A 17915-nucleotide genomic window follows, 5' to 3' on the forward strand; every position below is an offset into this window, starting at 1 on the left:
GTCAAGGTCATCTCGCCAACGCCGTCGAGGCTTTCCGCGACCCCGGGTTCGATTTGGTGGGCCCCAATTGGTTGTCGCTTTAGCCCACAGGTCATCCGGCATACGACAAACGTGCCCTGCCCAGTCCTACTTAAGCTTGGCGGCTATGATATATTATGACTCAATAATACTATGGTTATACGGTACAAATAAAACCATATACCTAGGAACTATACAACTATATTTCTTTCTACTTTACTTACATACTATTAACAGCTTAAAACTTGAGTTTAAAGTCAGGCGGCTTGCCGTCTGTCTTGTCTTTGCCCTGGATCAGCAGTTTGATGTACTTCTCTTGGTGGTTCGAGGGTAGACTGATGCCCAGCGTTTCGCAGTTCCGCATGATTTCGGTGCAGCCTCGCATGTCTCTGTTTCTTACTGGAATTTTAAAAAAATAGGGATTTAAGGTTCCGTTTAGTTTACACACAGGGTGGATCAAAAAAACACTTTTTTGGAATTAGCAAACCTAATAGTTATGAATCAATGAACCTTAGTCTATGAAGCCTTTGTGAAAAATTTCAGCTTTTTTAATCAACATCTTCAGCCCCCGCATTAGGTTTGAAATTTTGAAAATCTCATACAAACCTGAAAATTCAACTTTCAGATTAAAAAAAAAATTCGGCTGTATTATGTTAAGTATATGTTATTGATACATATCAATATAAGAAACTACCAAAAATTGCGAAAATAGCATCAAAAATCGCCAAAGTTCGCCTATACCTTGTACTTTTGGCACTTGAAAAAAGTGTAAACAAACCTGAGCTGTCAAATTTGAGGGTTGTTTATTAGGTAACGTTTGGTTCCTGAATTTTTTTCTCTATTTAAAAATAATTGAGCTCACTACTATTTTCCATTTCATTCCACTAACATGTAATTTCGTTTAATTTGACGAAACGTATACACCTTCACGAATACATACCTATCGTCATTACATTTAATGAATATTATTATTTTCTTCAGGGAATCATCAACCAAAAAGTACCTAATTTTGCAGAGGTTTATAACTCATGGTTGCATTTTAATCTGGGTGTAACTCCGGTTTCACATTATCCGATCCGATATCGGATGTCGGAAGGATTTCGATGGAAAAATCCAAGATGGCGCCTGTAATGTATGGGATATCGGTCCTACATCCGATATCGGATCGGATAATGTGAAAACGCACTAACTCTACTAAAATATAAAGGTAGTATCACCTTACGCGATTTTTAATTTTATCTGTCTGACATTTGCCATTGCTTGTTATCAATCATCATCATCATCTGTTCCGAGTTCGACATTTGTGTTTTCGAGCTTCCGTTTCTCCGTATGAGATGATGATTATTTATGTTTTTTAGGGTTCCGTACCAAAAAGGTACAAAAGGAACCCTTATGGCAACGCTCTGTCCGTCTGTCTGTATGTCTGTCACGTTTCTAAATATCTCGAGAACTACTTACGCTATCGATTTGAAATTTGGAACAGTTATGAACATTTTAAACCTCTACAAGCTGAAACTATTATTTTTAAAAATATATTAATATTAATTATAGAAAATGGCCAAAATGGAAGGGGGGCAAACCGTAAATGTCAAGTTACTAGGTCAAGTGGGGTATCGTTAGAAAGAGCTCAAATTGTACATATCAAAACTATTTTTATAATTTTTTTGTAGTGGAAAATAAAAAGAATTATGAAGGAAAATGTAAAAAATAAAATACCATTCCCCCCCCCCCCTTATCTCCCGAAGTTTACCAACGAAAAATTATGACTTTTTACAAATATTGGTTTTAAGCTAAATTTTACAGGAAAAGGTTTCTGGCCTTAAAAGGTTCACTATCCCTGGATCTGTCAAATTTGACGGCTCCGGTTTGTTTACACTTTTTTCAAGTGCCAAAAGTACAAGGTATAGTTTTAGTACATTTGCCGAAATAGCCGCTAAAATACCGAAAATGTGACAGTGTAACCCTGTACGAAGAGTTAGTTGGCTACTTTAATTATATGGATTGGTCACCCACCCCCGTAGTGATCAATCCAAAACGGTCAGTATGGAGAAGTCTATGAGAAATAGCGACATCTGTTCTTAGGAAACATGGCTTCGGTTTTAAATTTAACAATAATGACCAGGGAGCGTACTTTTCATGCCGATGACATTAATCTGACGTCACGCTCCGTATAGGGTGATCCCAAATAGTTTTATTGTAAATTATTAATCATTAGTCGTCAATCATTTTAATCGTGTACAAATTACTTCAAATACAGTAGTCCATTTACATGTGGCATAAATAATACCTACTTGAAATGTGAAACGTGAATAAAATTATTTGATTTGTTTTTATAAATAAATTTAATTAAATAGTATTGATAACAACACATTACAATAAAGACGTAGAAAAGAGAATTTCTCTCTAACGTAAAGCACACCATCCTTCTTGCATTCATTACCATGAAAAGAAATTCATAACTTAAAATGATTGATGACTAATGATTAATAATTAACAATAAAACAATTTGTGATCACCCTATATGGAGCGTGACGTCAAATTGATGTCATCGGCACGAAAAGTACGCTCCCTGATAATGACATTTAATTTTTTTTCAATCCTTCATACTGGGATTGGAATCTGTTTTACGAATTTTAAAACCTTAATTTATCGAACGTTTTGAACAGAGTGTAAGCATTTTTATGCCTCTTACATTGTCAAGGATCTTTGTCACAATTATATAAAATATAAATTAAGGGCCATTAAATTGGAATGTAAAATTCTCATTAAACTTTATGATCCGATTTAATCATTTGTTCCACTCGCCTCTTCTTAAAATCCGTGTCCTTATTGTTAATTTTAATGGAACAAATTATAAATTAAATAATGCCCATGGAACTTCTTACATTCCAATTACATTCATAGTTTCTTTTTGATTTATTTTCGCATAGAGATAAGCTGAAGATACACTAGGAGCTAAAAGTGAAGAACCTAGACATTGCATTTTTATGCATCTCCTTACATGGGCTTTTTTTTTTTCAAAGTTGTCCCGCCAACCTTTTTTTTTATTTGGATTTTTTTATGTGGTTTCCATGAAAACCTTGGGACATTTTTTTTCTCCTATCACTATTGAAAGACCTCGTGATTCTGAGTATGAACCGCGTAAAAATACCCATGTTACAAAAAAAGTGGTACAACTTTGAAAAAAATGGCCCACATGTCACATGGGCAAATGTTCTGGTGTCCTGAGACATATGGCAACTCTACCGGCGAGACACAGGTGAAACACCTGTCACTCATTGTTACCAGATATGTCGAGCAAAGTCTGGCAACATCGCGCTTGTCACCCAACGTGTAAGGCCTGAAGTCGTCATCCTCCTTGCGTTATCCCGGCATTTGCCACTGCTAATGGGAGCCTGAGGTCCGCTCTGAGAAGTAATTCCAAGATTTGGCGTAGGCACTAGTTTTACAAAAGCGACTGCCATCTGACCTTCCAACCCCAAGGGTAACTAGGCCTTATTGGAATTAGTCCGGTTTCCTCACGACGTTTTCCTTCACCGAAAAGCGACTGGCAAATATCAAATGACATTCCGCACATAAGTCCCGAAAAACTCATTGGTACGAGCCGGGGTTCGAACCCGCGATCTCCGGATCGAAAGTAGCACGCTCTTACCACTAGGCCACCAGCGCTGTAAGGCCTGAAGTGCACGCTCATTGGCTGTGCGGCGCGGCGTGTAAGTAAAACAATTGAACCTCATAGCTCATACAAGTGTCCTGAGTAGGGTTGTAAATAGAAAAAAAACCAAATGTCTTTTTTTTCAGAATTATGAAAAAAAACATGAAAAAAAACCGAGCACCTTGGTTTTTTTTCTAAATATGTTTTCAGATGAACAAATAATACGACAATAACGGTTTTTCGTGAGTTGTAACGTGTTTCAATAACACAAACGTACATTTTAATTCAGTATACAAACGTTTATTGGGGAATCCCCGATGCGGCGTGTAGCGTGGAGAGGCGGTGGTGTTGCCAACAGTAAATAGTGATAACTACAAACTACAGATTTCGTAAATGTTACTTTTATAAGACCAGAAATTAAAGTTATTTGATTAAATTCGTTTAATAGTTAACATTAAGTCTAAAAAACCGTATTAAAGTATTAACTACTTTGCAAATTTTGAGATTTCGTACTTTAGAAAAAAAACATACTCCAGAAAAAAAAACTGTTTTTTTTTCACGGTTTTTTCCATGTTTTTTTTCAAGCCAGAAAAAAAAACGTTTTTTTACAACCCTAGTCCTGAGGTACAGTATAAGGACGACTCAGTAGTCACTCTCCGGCTGCGGCGACGCGAAAGTTACCTACTGCGTTCGAAAGCACGTGGTTGAACAAAATTGCTATAAATGTTACTCGACATCGTCCAAAGTAAGATGTTGTTATTTAATACTATTAACTAATTAGTACAATAATTACCACATTACATTATACTCGTATCAGTCAGAAAACACAAAAAATATCATTATGCATATTATTCTTATCCACGTTTATCCAAATCCGCTTGTATGTGTTGCGTACGTAACGTACGGGGGGGGGGGGGCACCGCTGCATGCCCCGCCGAACGTCCATTCAGGCCTTACAGCCCGACCACGACATTGGTCTAAGGCGGCAGCGGCGACCGGCGGCCATCGATTGGAGCGTGACACAGCGATGGGACTTTTCATTCGCACCTATGGCAGCCGCAATGTCGCCTTAGGCCAATGTCGTGGCCAGGGTACGTAGCCTCAAACGCTCACGAAACGAAACGCTCGTAGATATCTATCTCTATCGCTCTTGCGTATTGGCGCGACAGAGCCAGACTACCTTTCGCGGCGTTTCGCGTCGCAGAAATGCCATTGGCACCAGGCCGTTACGGCTCACGCTATGACGCCATGTCGTGGGGCATTTGTCTCTTTGTGTATCCCTGGCGGAATGTCTTGAGACACGAGGCGACACGCGAAATCGAGTGAAGGCTGATGTTGGTAACCTTCATTTGAACGTGATTATTATACAGCATGACGCGAGTGTCGATATAGTCTGCACAAATGCCAGCAATTTACATACCATTGCCACGTTTGTTCACGCACCAACCAACTATGGGGTGTGTAATGATTGGTATAACTATTTTTGGTATAGTAACATTTGATATAACAACATTTGGTATATATTTAATGGATATAATCACTCATTTAACATAATTAACATTTGGTATAATAACAAAATATCTACTTTTATTTTGTATAATCATTATTTCCTAAACAGTTATTTATAATAACCGTTACATGGTATAACTATCTATTGATATACGACTAGTATAATATAACTAGCAAACAGTATAAAACATTTCGTGAAGTAATTTTATTCTTTTTTGAGGGGATCACAGTTCTAACCTAACCTAACCTACTTTTCTGATAGCAGTACATATGTTTAAGGGTCACAGTTCTAACCTAACCTAACCTATTTTTCTGGTAGCAGCGCGTTGTGTGTAGGGATCACAGTTCTAACCCAATCTACTTTTCTGGTAAATTATGGATCTAATTCACTGTACAATTTTTTTTATTCTAACTGTGCTTTAGAAAGAATTTGTGTTATACAATTTATTTATTATCGGAAATAAGCATTATACTCAAAGTATGTTATAATAAATGTTATTCGAAGAAATGATCATTATAATAAATAAGAATTATACAATTTGTTAGTATATTATTTGTTGTTATATGATTCAATAATTATATCAAATGATCGTTAGAACGACTAAAAATATATCAAAAAAGGTTATATCGATCAATACGCACCCCCAACTATGGAGTAAACGTGGCAATGGTATGTGAATTGCTGGCAATTGTGTTGCCCGTGTAAATATACATATAAATTATGCTGCTATTTCAAGCAAAATCATAATTTTATTGATTATTTCTGGGTTGATAAGTACATGTTACTCAGTGTCAATATTTCCTTGTTGAACAGGCAATGAATGGCGAAGTGTCACTGTCGGGTGACAATTGTCATTATTGTGAAATAGGCCACAGGTTATTGCCATATGGGCAGCAAACAGTTAGTGGACCTCCCTACCTAGCCATTTAAAAAGTTTTTACACGTTCACTGTGGTAGGGGTCTTTAGACCACTTACAAGGTATGGCTAATTATGAGTTAGGTTAATTGCCGCAGCGAAGGTGTTAAGCATACTTACACTTGTAATTGAAGAGAATTTGCAGTACTCTGGCATATTCGTCCATCATGCTATACTTCAGCAAGCTCTGCAGGAGTCTCACCACCGCATCTTCGTTGTATTTGTCCCGGAGGATGCATATTGTGAACGCTGTCGCTCTGGAAATTAAATAAATAAAAATAGGTACAGTAAGTACGTTACGTTACGTTCCTTTTATAGTATTGTATTGTATTGTCCAATAACCTAACCACAAAATAAAAATTTTGAAAAAACCCCCGACCGCGAAATAGTGGACCGATTTTCATGAAACATGGCTAAGAACACTCCCGACTAACTCAGCTTTCAGACAAAAAAAAAACTAAATCGAAATCGGTTCATCCGTTCGGGAGCTACGATGCCACAGACAGACAGACAAACAGACACACACACACACACACACACAGACAGACAGACACCTCAAACTTATAACACCCCATCATTTTTAATCTAATATAGTGAGAAATTAGGTTTTTAGTAGTTAATCTGAGACTCAAAAATGTATTGAGGAGCTGCTTTACCACTTATTTGCATTCTTAAGTTGCCATAATAATATCATCAACTATAAATTATTTGTCTCTTACAGTCATTTTCAAGGTATACAAAAAAGCGTGACATAGGGGGGGGAGAGGTCCAAAAACCTGAAATTTGGTGTGACATAATATGTGGATGATCCCTAATCGCTAAAAATTTTATGATTATAACGGACATGAATGTAACTTACTTGTCCTTGACAATATCCCTTAACCCTTTGGAAGACTTCAGAAGATCATCCGATAACATTTGATCGGAAAACCAAGTGCTCGACCAACTCAAGTGCCAAAAACAAACCAGTGGATAATAATCATCAAACTCTTCACTAAACATTATAACATATTTCTTAAATATTACTAAACTTGCTTCGGATCTGTTAAATATTGAATCTTGAATGAGTTCGTTAAATATGATTCTACACAAGCTTCGTAAGCTCGGATACTTTGTATATGCGTCTTTTAACAGCGCAAGTCCCTTATCGGAATTCCCTTTCATGCATTGAGCTTTAGCCATATAGTGAATGAATTCTCCATTACGTTTATATATAATCGGATCAACTTTCGAAGAATATTGCTGCAAAATGCTAATATACTCCGGTTTCCCGGTCTCACTGAAGATCCTACATAATTTCTTCACAGTTTGCATAGGAATATATTTGCGGTAATACAAGCAATCTTGTACCATCTGCAGGATTTGCTTTTCTTTATTCTTAGTTATAAGTTCATTGATTATTGAATCTAATCTTTCAGTAGTCATTTGAGACACATCATGATTGTCAGTTTCTGTGAAATATCTTATATTTAAATTGTTTAGTGTCAATATGTTTTTCGTCCGACTTCTGTGTTTATGCAACAGTTCAGAAGTGAATATATCAAGAGCGTCAGCTGTAGTAGTATAAGGAGCTACGGAGACACATTTTTGTACTATTCTCTGTACATTTAAGAAGAATCTGATGTGATTGAGAGGATTTCTTGATAGCTGCATTATGAGAATTATTTCCAGCAGCGCGGTGATTAACCTGTTTTTGTCCTGAAAACGTAAACATCTAAAATTAGTTTCTTGTTGATCTTGAAGCGTACACTGAAGGCATAAATAACCTTCGATAAAACTAAATTACGAACCTTTCTTGGACATGGTTCTACTATGCCGAAATACTCATTTTTATAACTATCTAAGCACTAATTATAAATACAATTAAATTGAATAATAAAATTATGACTAGATAAAAAATACAAGCCAGCAACAACCTCAACAGAGCCAGTTGAATGTCAAAATTGACACTGACAGTGACAGTTGTCTATGCTTCTAAGCTTTTCAATCATAGAGTTAATAATAATAATTCTCGTGTGTTTGAGACATATTTTAAAACGCTCAAACAAGCTCAAATATTTGTTTCTATTCGGTAAGAGATGGCGTAAGCAGCGGAAAAAGTTTATCCTACTCGACGATAGATGACGATGCAAAGCATGTTATATTGAAAACGTACTTTTAAAATCTGAAAATTATTTCACAGAACCAAAGCACAGAACGCTCATTCTAAATCGTACTAAAAGTTTCTTTATTTATTATTTACAATAAAATTAACTGAGGAAATGTCACTGTACACTGCAAAAAAGAAAATAATTATTATGTCAAAATGTGATTAAGAAAACAGAGTAATCCGGATTCGGAGTAATAATTTCATTGAAATAATTATTTTAAAATGCTTGAACGGAGTTATTACAAATACTAAGGTACTCGTATATTCGTACAACCTCAAGTATGGAGTACTTCAGCTAGTATGGATTCGCGCGCCAGTAACTTACCGTGCTAGATCAGTCAAGTAATAAATACGTGAAAATTGTTTACCTTTATGAGGTCATGGAGAGAAAAACCAATAGGTAGGTAAGTAAGTAACTTCTAAAATATAATCTCTATATCTACTTGTACCTCTGATACATAATTATTACTTATAGCGTTCAGTAAGATATTGTTTTACAATTTCAGCTACAGCCAGCCGCAGAATAAAAATAGCCCGCTCCCCCTGCACCTTCACAGCATTTTGTATGCTAAGGTTTAAGCTAAGAATATTGCTGATGGACCATCATCAGCAGCACAGGCAGGTCCTGAGCCTGAAGCGTCTGTATGTAACACCATATTCCGTAGGGTGAGTCTGTAATTAAATAGTGCAATACCGTTGTATCCAGGCGAGGCGACCATAGGCTGCGATGAGTACTACCAACAAGCGGGCCATACTTGTTCCTCACCGTCGTAGTATAAGAATATCAACATTCTCGGTAAGCCTTCTTTAACCTGTCCAGCAGTCAACAGGCTATCCTGTCTATCACAAATGCCGCCGGGCGTTAGTAAATGTGGCATGGACTGCATGTTGTAGAGTAATGAACAACCGACACCCTGCTGCGAGCTGTTGTTAGGACTGATACAGCCGACTTGTCAGCAACTAGCCCTTCGGCTCTTACGAAGGGAGTTAGATACTCGTACCATGTATGTAGATCATAGATTGACAGATTGACATGAGAATTGAGTAGGTACCTACTTATTTATCACACGACAACGCAATGCAATGATGTAGGGGCATTGTGCCAGTTTCCGGCCATTCCTTAGTTTTCGTTCACAATGAAGTAGCAATATGATATCTTTAATTATTGAATTTTCATCTAGCGAAATACATTTTTTATGTACTTAGGTTACCAAGATAAATATATAAATAGTTTCTGAGTCAGCAAGCTAGGATTGCCATAAGTCCACATGTTGTGGAGCAAGGTAGGTTTATGTTCAAATGTCTAACTAGACTAAAGCTAGAAACACTATGAAGGTTTCTCCTTATGGAACCGATAAGGTTTATTTAGGTACGCAAATTTAGATCTTTACGTTTGAAGTGGTATTAATTAACCGAGTAGCTATCGCTTCAGAGAAGTGACCCTTCAATATGCAACCGGCATATATCGCTAAGATGAGGAATGACAATAATGATAATGACATTACTATCCTCCTGCTTTTTCTCAAATTAGAATGTGGCAATTAGTCGAATTAAAGGTGATTAACAATTTCTTACTGACTGCAGCTCAGACCGGTGTCTCCCTCAAGCCAAAGACCAGTTAAACTAATTAAAGCACCCAATTTAAAAAGAAATTTCAACTAACCGTGTCTTGCACCGAATTTACACAGGAAAGTTCACCCCGTTCATCACTGAGGTGTCTTTTTAAAGTGGTCGGTTAGGTAATTTCTAGTCTAAAGTCACTATTAAAATGGACCCGCAGGCTTACGGCGAACTAATCGAATGAGTTATGCTTCGTTTCTTCCGCTGCACGCAGTTATCGTCATTAACCACAATTTCCAGCCAGTTATTAATGAAAACATACGCTGTCACCACCCTGTCATTACCAGAAACAAAATGTAAATTGTCCGTTACGAATCCTAATAAAAACTTATCACACAACACATCATAAAAGCTAGGGAACCAGTTTAGCTCGTGGACATCTCACTTTACACTAATTTATTTCGAACGACACAATTACATTCGAATTTAGGAGAGCGATTTATAAATCTCACTGTTGGGACCATTCGTTATAATAAACTTGCGTTTAAAAGTTGAATAGCGTTATAATAGGCAGTCGTGGTAATATTTAAAACGTATTGTGACATTCTGTAATGTATACGACTTTAGTCACAATGCCTATATCGATAGAATCTGAACGGTTGAATAGTATATCGATTATCGATCGTATGGAGCAATGTGTTACCCTTATTGTGCTGTCCTCATCCCTATCACGCGATGCTAAACAGCTAGGCGTGGATTTATAACAATAGCCATTTATACTATGCCTGTCTAGGACATAATACTATCTCACGTTTCAGAATTTATTTCTGTTGATTTATTCGTTTTGACCTATTTATAATTATAGTCGGCGCGCATTTGATCCTTTATTACCTATGAGGATGAATAGAAATAATTTTTGATCGTAGCTTGTGGAGGCTACGGACGCGATAGTATTACGTGGGCAAAGGAATGCTTGTAGTAGCAATAATAGCAATATTAATACAAGGCCATCAATATTTTAACTAGATTATTTATATGTTGCACATGCACATAGCGCGTATGGGGTTTGACGTCCACAAGTATGCGTTAAGCTAAAAAAGGGAATTTATACATCTTGTAAGTGCAAAATGAAAAAGTACAAAAAAATATTTAAGATTAAACACGCCAGAATTAGAACTAGTAAAAATTAAGACAGACAAACTGAAATAGATGCCATACAATTCATTTATTTCTTTCTTAAATACGGACAAACTAAAAATAAATGTACCTATAGTGAAGCGAAATAGGTATCTAGTTGCAAAAAATATTATAGTGTCTGTCAGGGTGTCCGCTAGGCTAGATCAATAATATCATAGGGTCATCTGAGGTTACAAGGTACCTATTCAATTTAAAATGGCAACCTCAAACGCGCCAAACATACGAAATTGACGGTTTTGGGGTCGCAATCGATGTGATCCTGATCTATCGCTAGATCAACATTCAAGTTTCAACATTGATTAATAAAAACATCGAGTAGAGACTATGCAGTTAAATAATATGGGTACTTACTCGTTTATTTTCGATAAAAAATGACAATTAGAAGAATGATAGAAGTCATCGATATTTTTTGCCGAATATAAACTCACACCTACTCGTATATATAATATTTGTATCTTCTTTTGAAATACATGATGGTTCAAATCCTTCGGGTTCCTCATGTTACACGTGTATAATGTCAGAAAATATTTTTAAAGGGTTTTGCCTGACCATCAGTAAAAGAACAAAAAGATTAAATAAAAAATGGTGATAGTTTTTAATTTATACTTATTCCAAAACATGAATTGCTAATGTATTGAGATATATCGACAATTCGACATATTATATTTGCATAGATCTCGTAAATCATAGATAACAATTTGCTCCAGATGCTACCTTTGAATCGCACGAGCGATTTTTAAAGTATGAACAATAGCTTGATGCGAGCATAAATCTTGCTGAATTCGAGTTATTTATGACGAGAATGCAACGAGTACCTAATGGATCTCTATCAACAATGTATTTTTATGGCATTAAGTATTTTGAACCCCCGACGCAAAAACGAAGGGGTTTTATAAGTTTGACGTGTCTGTCTGTCTGTTTGTCTGTCTGTCTGTGTGTATCTGTCTGTGGCATCGTAGATCCTGAACGGATGAACCGATTTAGATTTAGTTTTTTTTTTGTCTGAAAGCTCAGTTAGTCGGGAGTGTTATTTGCCATGTTTCAAGAAAATCGGTCTACTATGTCGCGGTCGGGGGTTTTTCCAAAATTTGAATTTTGTGGTTATATCACAGAATATATAATAGTACAAGTACAGAAGGCCCACTGCTTTGATGTTCACGAAATACCGCCTTTTTAAATGCCTACGAAATTCTAACAAAGAAACGAGCCGCACGTGCGCAGCGTCGGAGGATAGGGTAGCCTATGGTTTAAAACGCATTAATTCTCAGATAAATAGTTATACTATATTTTCAAGTATTGGGTACTTTCTAGGTATATATACAGTATTTATATATTTTTGTTACAGCCTTCAGCATCACAAGCCTTATTGAACTTTTCCGTGGGACTTAGTCAATAAGATCAGTGTAAGATTTTCCTATTTTATTCATGATGTATATTTAACTAAGCATTATTAGCCATTCCACACGTGGACATCGCATATGAACCTTGAAAAAAACTCGCTACGTAATGTAACAATAGAAAGTGCGAACGTGCGTTCCGTGAGAACGCGCGCCACCCCTGATTAGGCCGCGAATTCGCGGCCGCCAGCATGTACTTGTAGCGCGGCGATAAAATCGCGGAGTGAGCCGCCCCTGGTTATATAATAGCTGAGTACCTACCTGTTGGTTCTAATCCATACTAATATTATAAATGGGAAAGTGCAGTGTGTGTCTGTTTGTTTGTCCGTCTTTCACCGCAAAACAGAGTGACAATCGGAGTGATTTTTTAATTGGAGATAGTTGAAGGGATGGAGAGTGACTTAGATTACTTTGTCTCTTTCTGACCCCCCACTTTCCCAAATTAGGCGGCGGAAGTTTGTATGAAGCATTCCGCAATTTTCGAATATAACGCGAGCGCAGCCGCGGGAACACGCTAGTATATTATATGTATTGCCATTTTGACTGTTTGACCCAAAAGTCGGACACATTAAATAAATAAATAAATATTATAGGACATTCTTACACAGGTTGACTGAGGCCCAGGCACAGAGAACCTCCTATAGAGTAGAAATCTTGTATATTTTGTGCGCGATACGAGTCGCCAGTGTTTGGGGTGCGAGGAGCGGGCGGGGAATGTGTTAAGCGCGCTGTGATTGGCCGTTTCAAGGACGGCGGGCAGTCGCGCCAGATGAAAAGGGACAGAAGTATGACTGTCCCTCTACTGACGCGTAAGTGGCCAATGTAAGTTGACCTATGCCGGCTCTGAATAAATTATAAATATGACTTATTTGTGGAATGTAATAATGCCGTCTGTTTTTAAATTTGAGCTTCTTGTTACCTTTCCACACCATTTCACACTACAGGTGGACATCTTTAAGGCATCAAAATACCCTTTTCCAATTTTTTTGTGCGAAAAACACGCGCTGCTTTCGGGTCTGTTACTTGGTCGATACTGATCGGGCACGGCGAGCGCCCGCGCTTATATCAGTGCAAATACTAGGAAGGCTGGCCACTGCGAGTCGTCTTGTAATAGATGTCTATAGGGGTTGGTCTGTGGGCCCAGGGTAAGCTCAAGAAGGCTTGTGTTGTGGGTACTCAGACAACGATATACCTATATAATATATAAATACTTATATACATAGAAAACATCCATGACTCAGGAACAAATATCTGTGCTCATCACACAAATAAATGCCCTTACCGGGATTCGAACCCGGGACCGCGGCGCAGCAGGCAGGCGGGTCACTACCGACTGCGCCAGACCGGTCGTCAAAACCCACATTAGATACCCAAAAGGTGAAACAGGAGGTCCCGGGTTCGAAATGACATTCATTTGTTTAATTTTGTTACAATTAAAATCCTATAAATATATGAAAGAAAAAACTGACTGACTGACATATCAACGCACAGCCGAAACCGCTGGTCCTAGAGATTTCAAATCTGGCACGAAGATTTGTATAAAAGAGAAACTGACTGACTGACTGACATATCAACGCACAGCCGAAACGGCTGGTCCTAGAGATTCAAAATTTGGCACGTAGATTCCTTATAAGGTGTAGAAGAGCACTAAGAAAGGATTTTTCAAAATTCACCTCCTACGGGGGTGAAATGGGGTCCAAAGTTTGTATGGGAAAACAAGATTAGATTAGTACGTGGACGAAGCCGCGGGAAAAAGCTAGTTAAAAATATTTATCATATACCTAACACTTTAAATTCTCTATTTTTACATACCTAGGTACCTAATGTCAGTCCCAGGTTGAACATGAACGGGATCTAAAAACATAATTTTAATTTTTTCTGATCTTCGTAAATCCTTATCTTTAGAATGCATTTTCGACTTAAAAAGATAAGTGTTTATTAAATATGATTGATACACAAGTGACCAATTTCTGACAAGGGAACACAATGAGTTGAAATAATAATTATAATTTTTATAATGGTGAGCAAGTGCTTAAGTACTTAAAACTTGGCCTTTAAAATGGCCGTATGGTCAGCGGCTTGTGGTCGTGTGATTTTTTTATGCTTCTTACCTAATTATACGAGTACATATGTTCTAATAAACACAGGTGCTTAATAAACTCAAGGCAACAGAATCACACTCCAAATGAAATTACCAATTAAACGCACAGAGTGATCAGATCATCGTCGCAAATAGTGCTAAATTATCAATGTCCATTACTTACATTATCACTGATTTGGTTAGCATGTCGCCTAAGAGGCGCATTTCTATTATTATAACCACTTTGCTAGCTTTTGACTAAAGTCACCAGTAGAAGATGAGATTGAATATACACCAAAAATAAATATTTTTTTCTGAAGCTCAGACATTTTCCAGCTGTGTACCTACTTGTAAAAACGTTCACCACATTACTACGGCCGTCTTGCTTCAAGCAATATTAAATTTACTTGGCGAAAAATATGAAATAAGTGTCACAAGATTAAGGAAACTTAGGTAATAAGCCCCTCTTGTTCTATTTATCTAATTGAAGGGGACAGTCCGATATCCTATGAGGTCCTATCCAAGATGACGGTCGTTGAACAAAAAAACGCTAATTACTATTTAAACAGTGAGACCACGTGACTTCTCCTAACATAATGTCAATGGGATGACACGTATGTACTAATTTTTGCCCGCGGCTTCGCTCGCGTTAAATTAGAAAATTGCTGCTGCATACAAACTTCCACCCCCCATTCTAGGGATGTGGGGGGTTAGAAAGAGACAAAAAGTAACCTATGTTAGTCTCTATCCCTTCAACTATCTCCACCTAAAAAATCACGTCAATTCGTCGCTCCGTCTTGCCGTGAAAGACGGTCAAACAGACAGACACACTTTCCCATTCATAATATTAGTATGGATATAATATATGGATAGCATGGATAATATAGTGTTACTTTGCTGTACCTACGTTTATTGTTTTGGCTATATTAGGCCACCAATGTCAAGTATATATTCTATTGACACGAATTCTGGTTCCCTGAAATATATCGCCTGCAGTCGCTAATAATCAGGAACAACACTAGATAGAGCAAAGGCGCCGGTCGCATAAATTGTTTAAGAAAATAGACCGCACAGGCGCACCGTCTAAATTTAGTGGTGGTTAAAATGACGCTAGTTTAACTGGCTCGAATAGTGCTTTAAGTGCTGTAGCCACTTCGTTACGGTTATGAAGTAAACTGTGTACAATGTATGCACATACTGCACTTATGGATGAATGGTATTTGATTAAAGTGTTTTTTTTTTTAATTCTTATTAGCAGAGATAAAAAGAGTAAGGAACATCGGGACAAATGCAATTGATCCATTTTTTCCATGTTTTGCAACGTTTGCATTATTAAGTAGATTAGTTATCGTCACAAAACTGACAGTGAGGTAATTTTTGTTAACAACTTTCGCTAATAGGGGGGGGGGGGGGTCCCAAGTTCTGAAAATGCCCATTGATCCTGAACATCAAAAATCGGTACTTGTTCAAATTATTTGAGCACAATTTCTCTAACCAGATAAAACAACTGATTTTTATCAGTTCATTAAATTATATTTACGAGTGCGATACAAGTTTAATAAATAGGTACCTCCTAGGTACACATTTTTTCTTGACATTTCACTATATGACTATCACCGCGTCCTTGGAATTTTCTTTGTAAGTGAGACTAAGGAAGAATATGCTCTTTCCCGCTCTCACTTACGTGAAAAAAATGTAAGGTAGTGCGTTAGTTACTTCGCTATTTCATTACTTGTCTTTCATTACATTCTTTCAAAGTTATTCTTAAATCAATTAATGCTTTAATAACCATAATTACGGCTAACTCTTAATAGCTTTTCTGAACACACAAATGTCACGTCTCTTCTAGGACCTAAAACCACCCATTATCTTATCTATCTCGATACAGAAGCTTTATGAGGCCGCCAAATGAGACAGGCGATAAGATTATCTTACCAATACAGCAATTAATTTGCTGTTTTGCACAATAATGGACCGATTAATTACTATGTTGCGGTAATAAATATAATTATGACGTTAAGAGCTTTGATTGATAAAGTTGGAATTGTAGACTATTATTTCCTTGGAGGATCATTTTTAGGGTTTCGTAGTCAACTAGGAACCATTATAGTTTCGCCATGTCTGTCCGTCCATCCGTCCGCAAATAATCTCAGTGACTGTCAGATTTGGTACGGAAATAATCGCTCCAACAGTTAAAAAAAATGTCCTCCTCCCACCCCTCCCTCTAACTTTTGAACCTTAAGGTTAAAAAATATGAAAAAAATTACAAAAGTAGAACTTTATAAAGACTCTCTAGGAAAATTATTTTAAACTTAATAGGTTGAACAGTTTGGCGAAGTAGATGGCGCCACAAAAAAAATGTCTTGTAGCTTTCGATTATACTTGTAGATGGCGTTAAGTCTCACTTTTGACATAGATTTACGGCTCGGAATTGACACTTAATGCCAATCTACAAATAATCGGTGGCAACAAGGCATTTTTTGTGGCGCCATCTATGAGTGGTGGAGTGTAAGCGCGTTCGTAGGCGGTCGCATTTTAATGTATGGGATGGTATGATCTTGTTATATTTAATTTATGCTGAAATATATCGCCTGCAGTCGCTAATAATCAGGAACAACACTAGATAGAGCAAAGGCGCCGGTCGCATAAATTGTTTAAGAAAATAGACCGCACAGGCACCGTCTAAATTTAGTGGTGGTTAAAATGACGCTAGTTTAACTGGCTCGAATAGTGCTTTAAGTGCTGTAGCCACTTCGTTACGGTTATGAAGTAAACTGTGTACAATGTATGCACATACTGCACTTATGGATGAATGGTATTTGATTAAAGTGTTTTTTTTTTAATTATTATTAGCAGAGATAAAAAGAGTAAGGAACATCGGGACAAATGCAATTGATCCATTTTTTCCATGTTTTGCAACGTTTGCATTATTAAGTAGATTAGTTATCGTCACAAAACTGACAGTGAGGTAATTTTTGTTAACAACTTTCGCTAATAGGGGGGGTCCCAAGTTCTGAAAATGCCCATTGATCCTGAACATCAAAAATCGGTACTTGTTCAAATTATTTGAGCACAATTTCTCTAACCAGATAAAACAACTGATTTTTATCAGTTCATTAAATTATATTTACGAGTGCGATACAAGTTTAATAAATAGGTACCTCCTAGGTACACATTTTTTCTTGACATTTCACTATATGACTATCACCGCGTCCTTGGAATTTTCTTTGTAAGTGAGACTAAGGAAGAATATGCTCTTTCCCGCTCTCACTTACGTGAAAAAAATGTAAGGTAGTGCGTTAGTTACTTCGCTATTTCATTACTTGTCTTTCATTACATTCTTTCAAAGTTATTCTTAAATCAATTAATGCTTTAATAACCATAATTACGGCTAACTCTTAATAGCTTTTCTGAACACACAAATGTCACGTCT

The 17915-nt window shown here is 37.0% G+C and overlaps 1 protein-coding gene across 1 annotated transcript; it reads right to left on the reverse strand.

Moving 5' to 3' along the window:
- Nucleotides 1–203: 203 nt before the first annotated feature.
- Nucleotides 204–8019, reverse strand: LOC125234690. Its single transcript, XM_048141036.1, has 4 exons — nt 7890–8019; nt 6959–7797; nt 6220–6356; nt 204–417 (listed from the first exon to the last, which is right to left on the reverse strand). The coding sequence occupies exons 2-4, from the start codon at nt 7750–7752 to the stop codon at nt 257–259; spliced, it is 1092 nt and encodes a 363-aa protein (XP_047996993.1). The 5' UTR covers nt 7753–7797; nt 7890–8019; the 3' UTR covers nt 204–256.
- Nucleotides 8020–17915: the final 9896 nt, after the last annotated feature.

Source organism: Leguminivora glycinivorella, chromosome 16, assembly GCF_023078275.1.
Source record: "Leguminivora glycinivorella isolate SPB_JAAS2020 chromosome 16, LegGlyc_1.1, whole genome shotgun sequence".
NCBI lineage: Eukaryota > Metazoa > Arthropoda > Insecta > Lepidoptera > Tortricidae > Leguminivora > Leguminivora glycinivorella.

Bases quoted from the DNA above. Each gene is read 5' to 3' on its own strand.
- LOC125234690 (XM_048141036.1), bottom strand. From the start codon at position 7,752: ATGCAGCTATCAAGAAATCCTCTCAATCACATCAGATTCTTCTTAAAT. The intron at 6,357-6,958 runs GTAAGTTACATT...TTTAATTTCCAG, and splicing joins AGGGATATTGTCAAGGACAA to AGCGACAGCGTTCACAATAT. The intron at 418-6,219 runs GTAAGTATGCTT...TTAAAATTCCAG, and splicing joins AATTCTCTTCAATTACAAGT to TAAGAAACAGAGACATGCGA.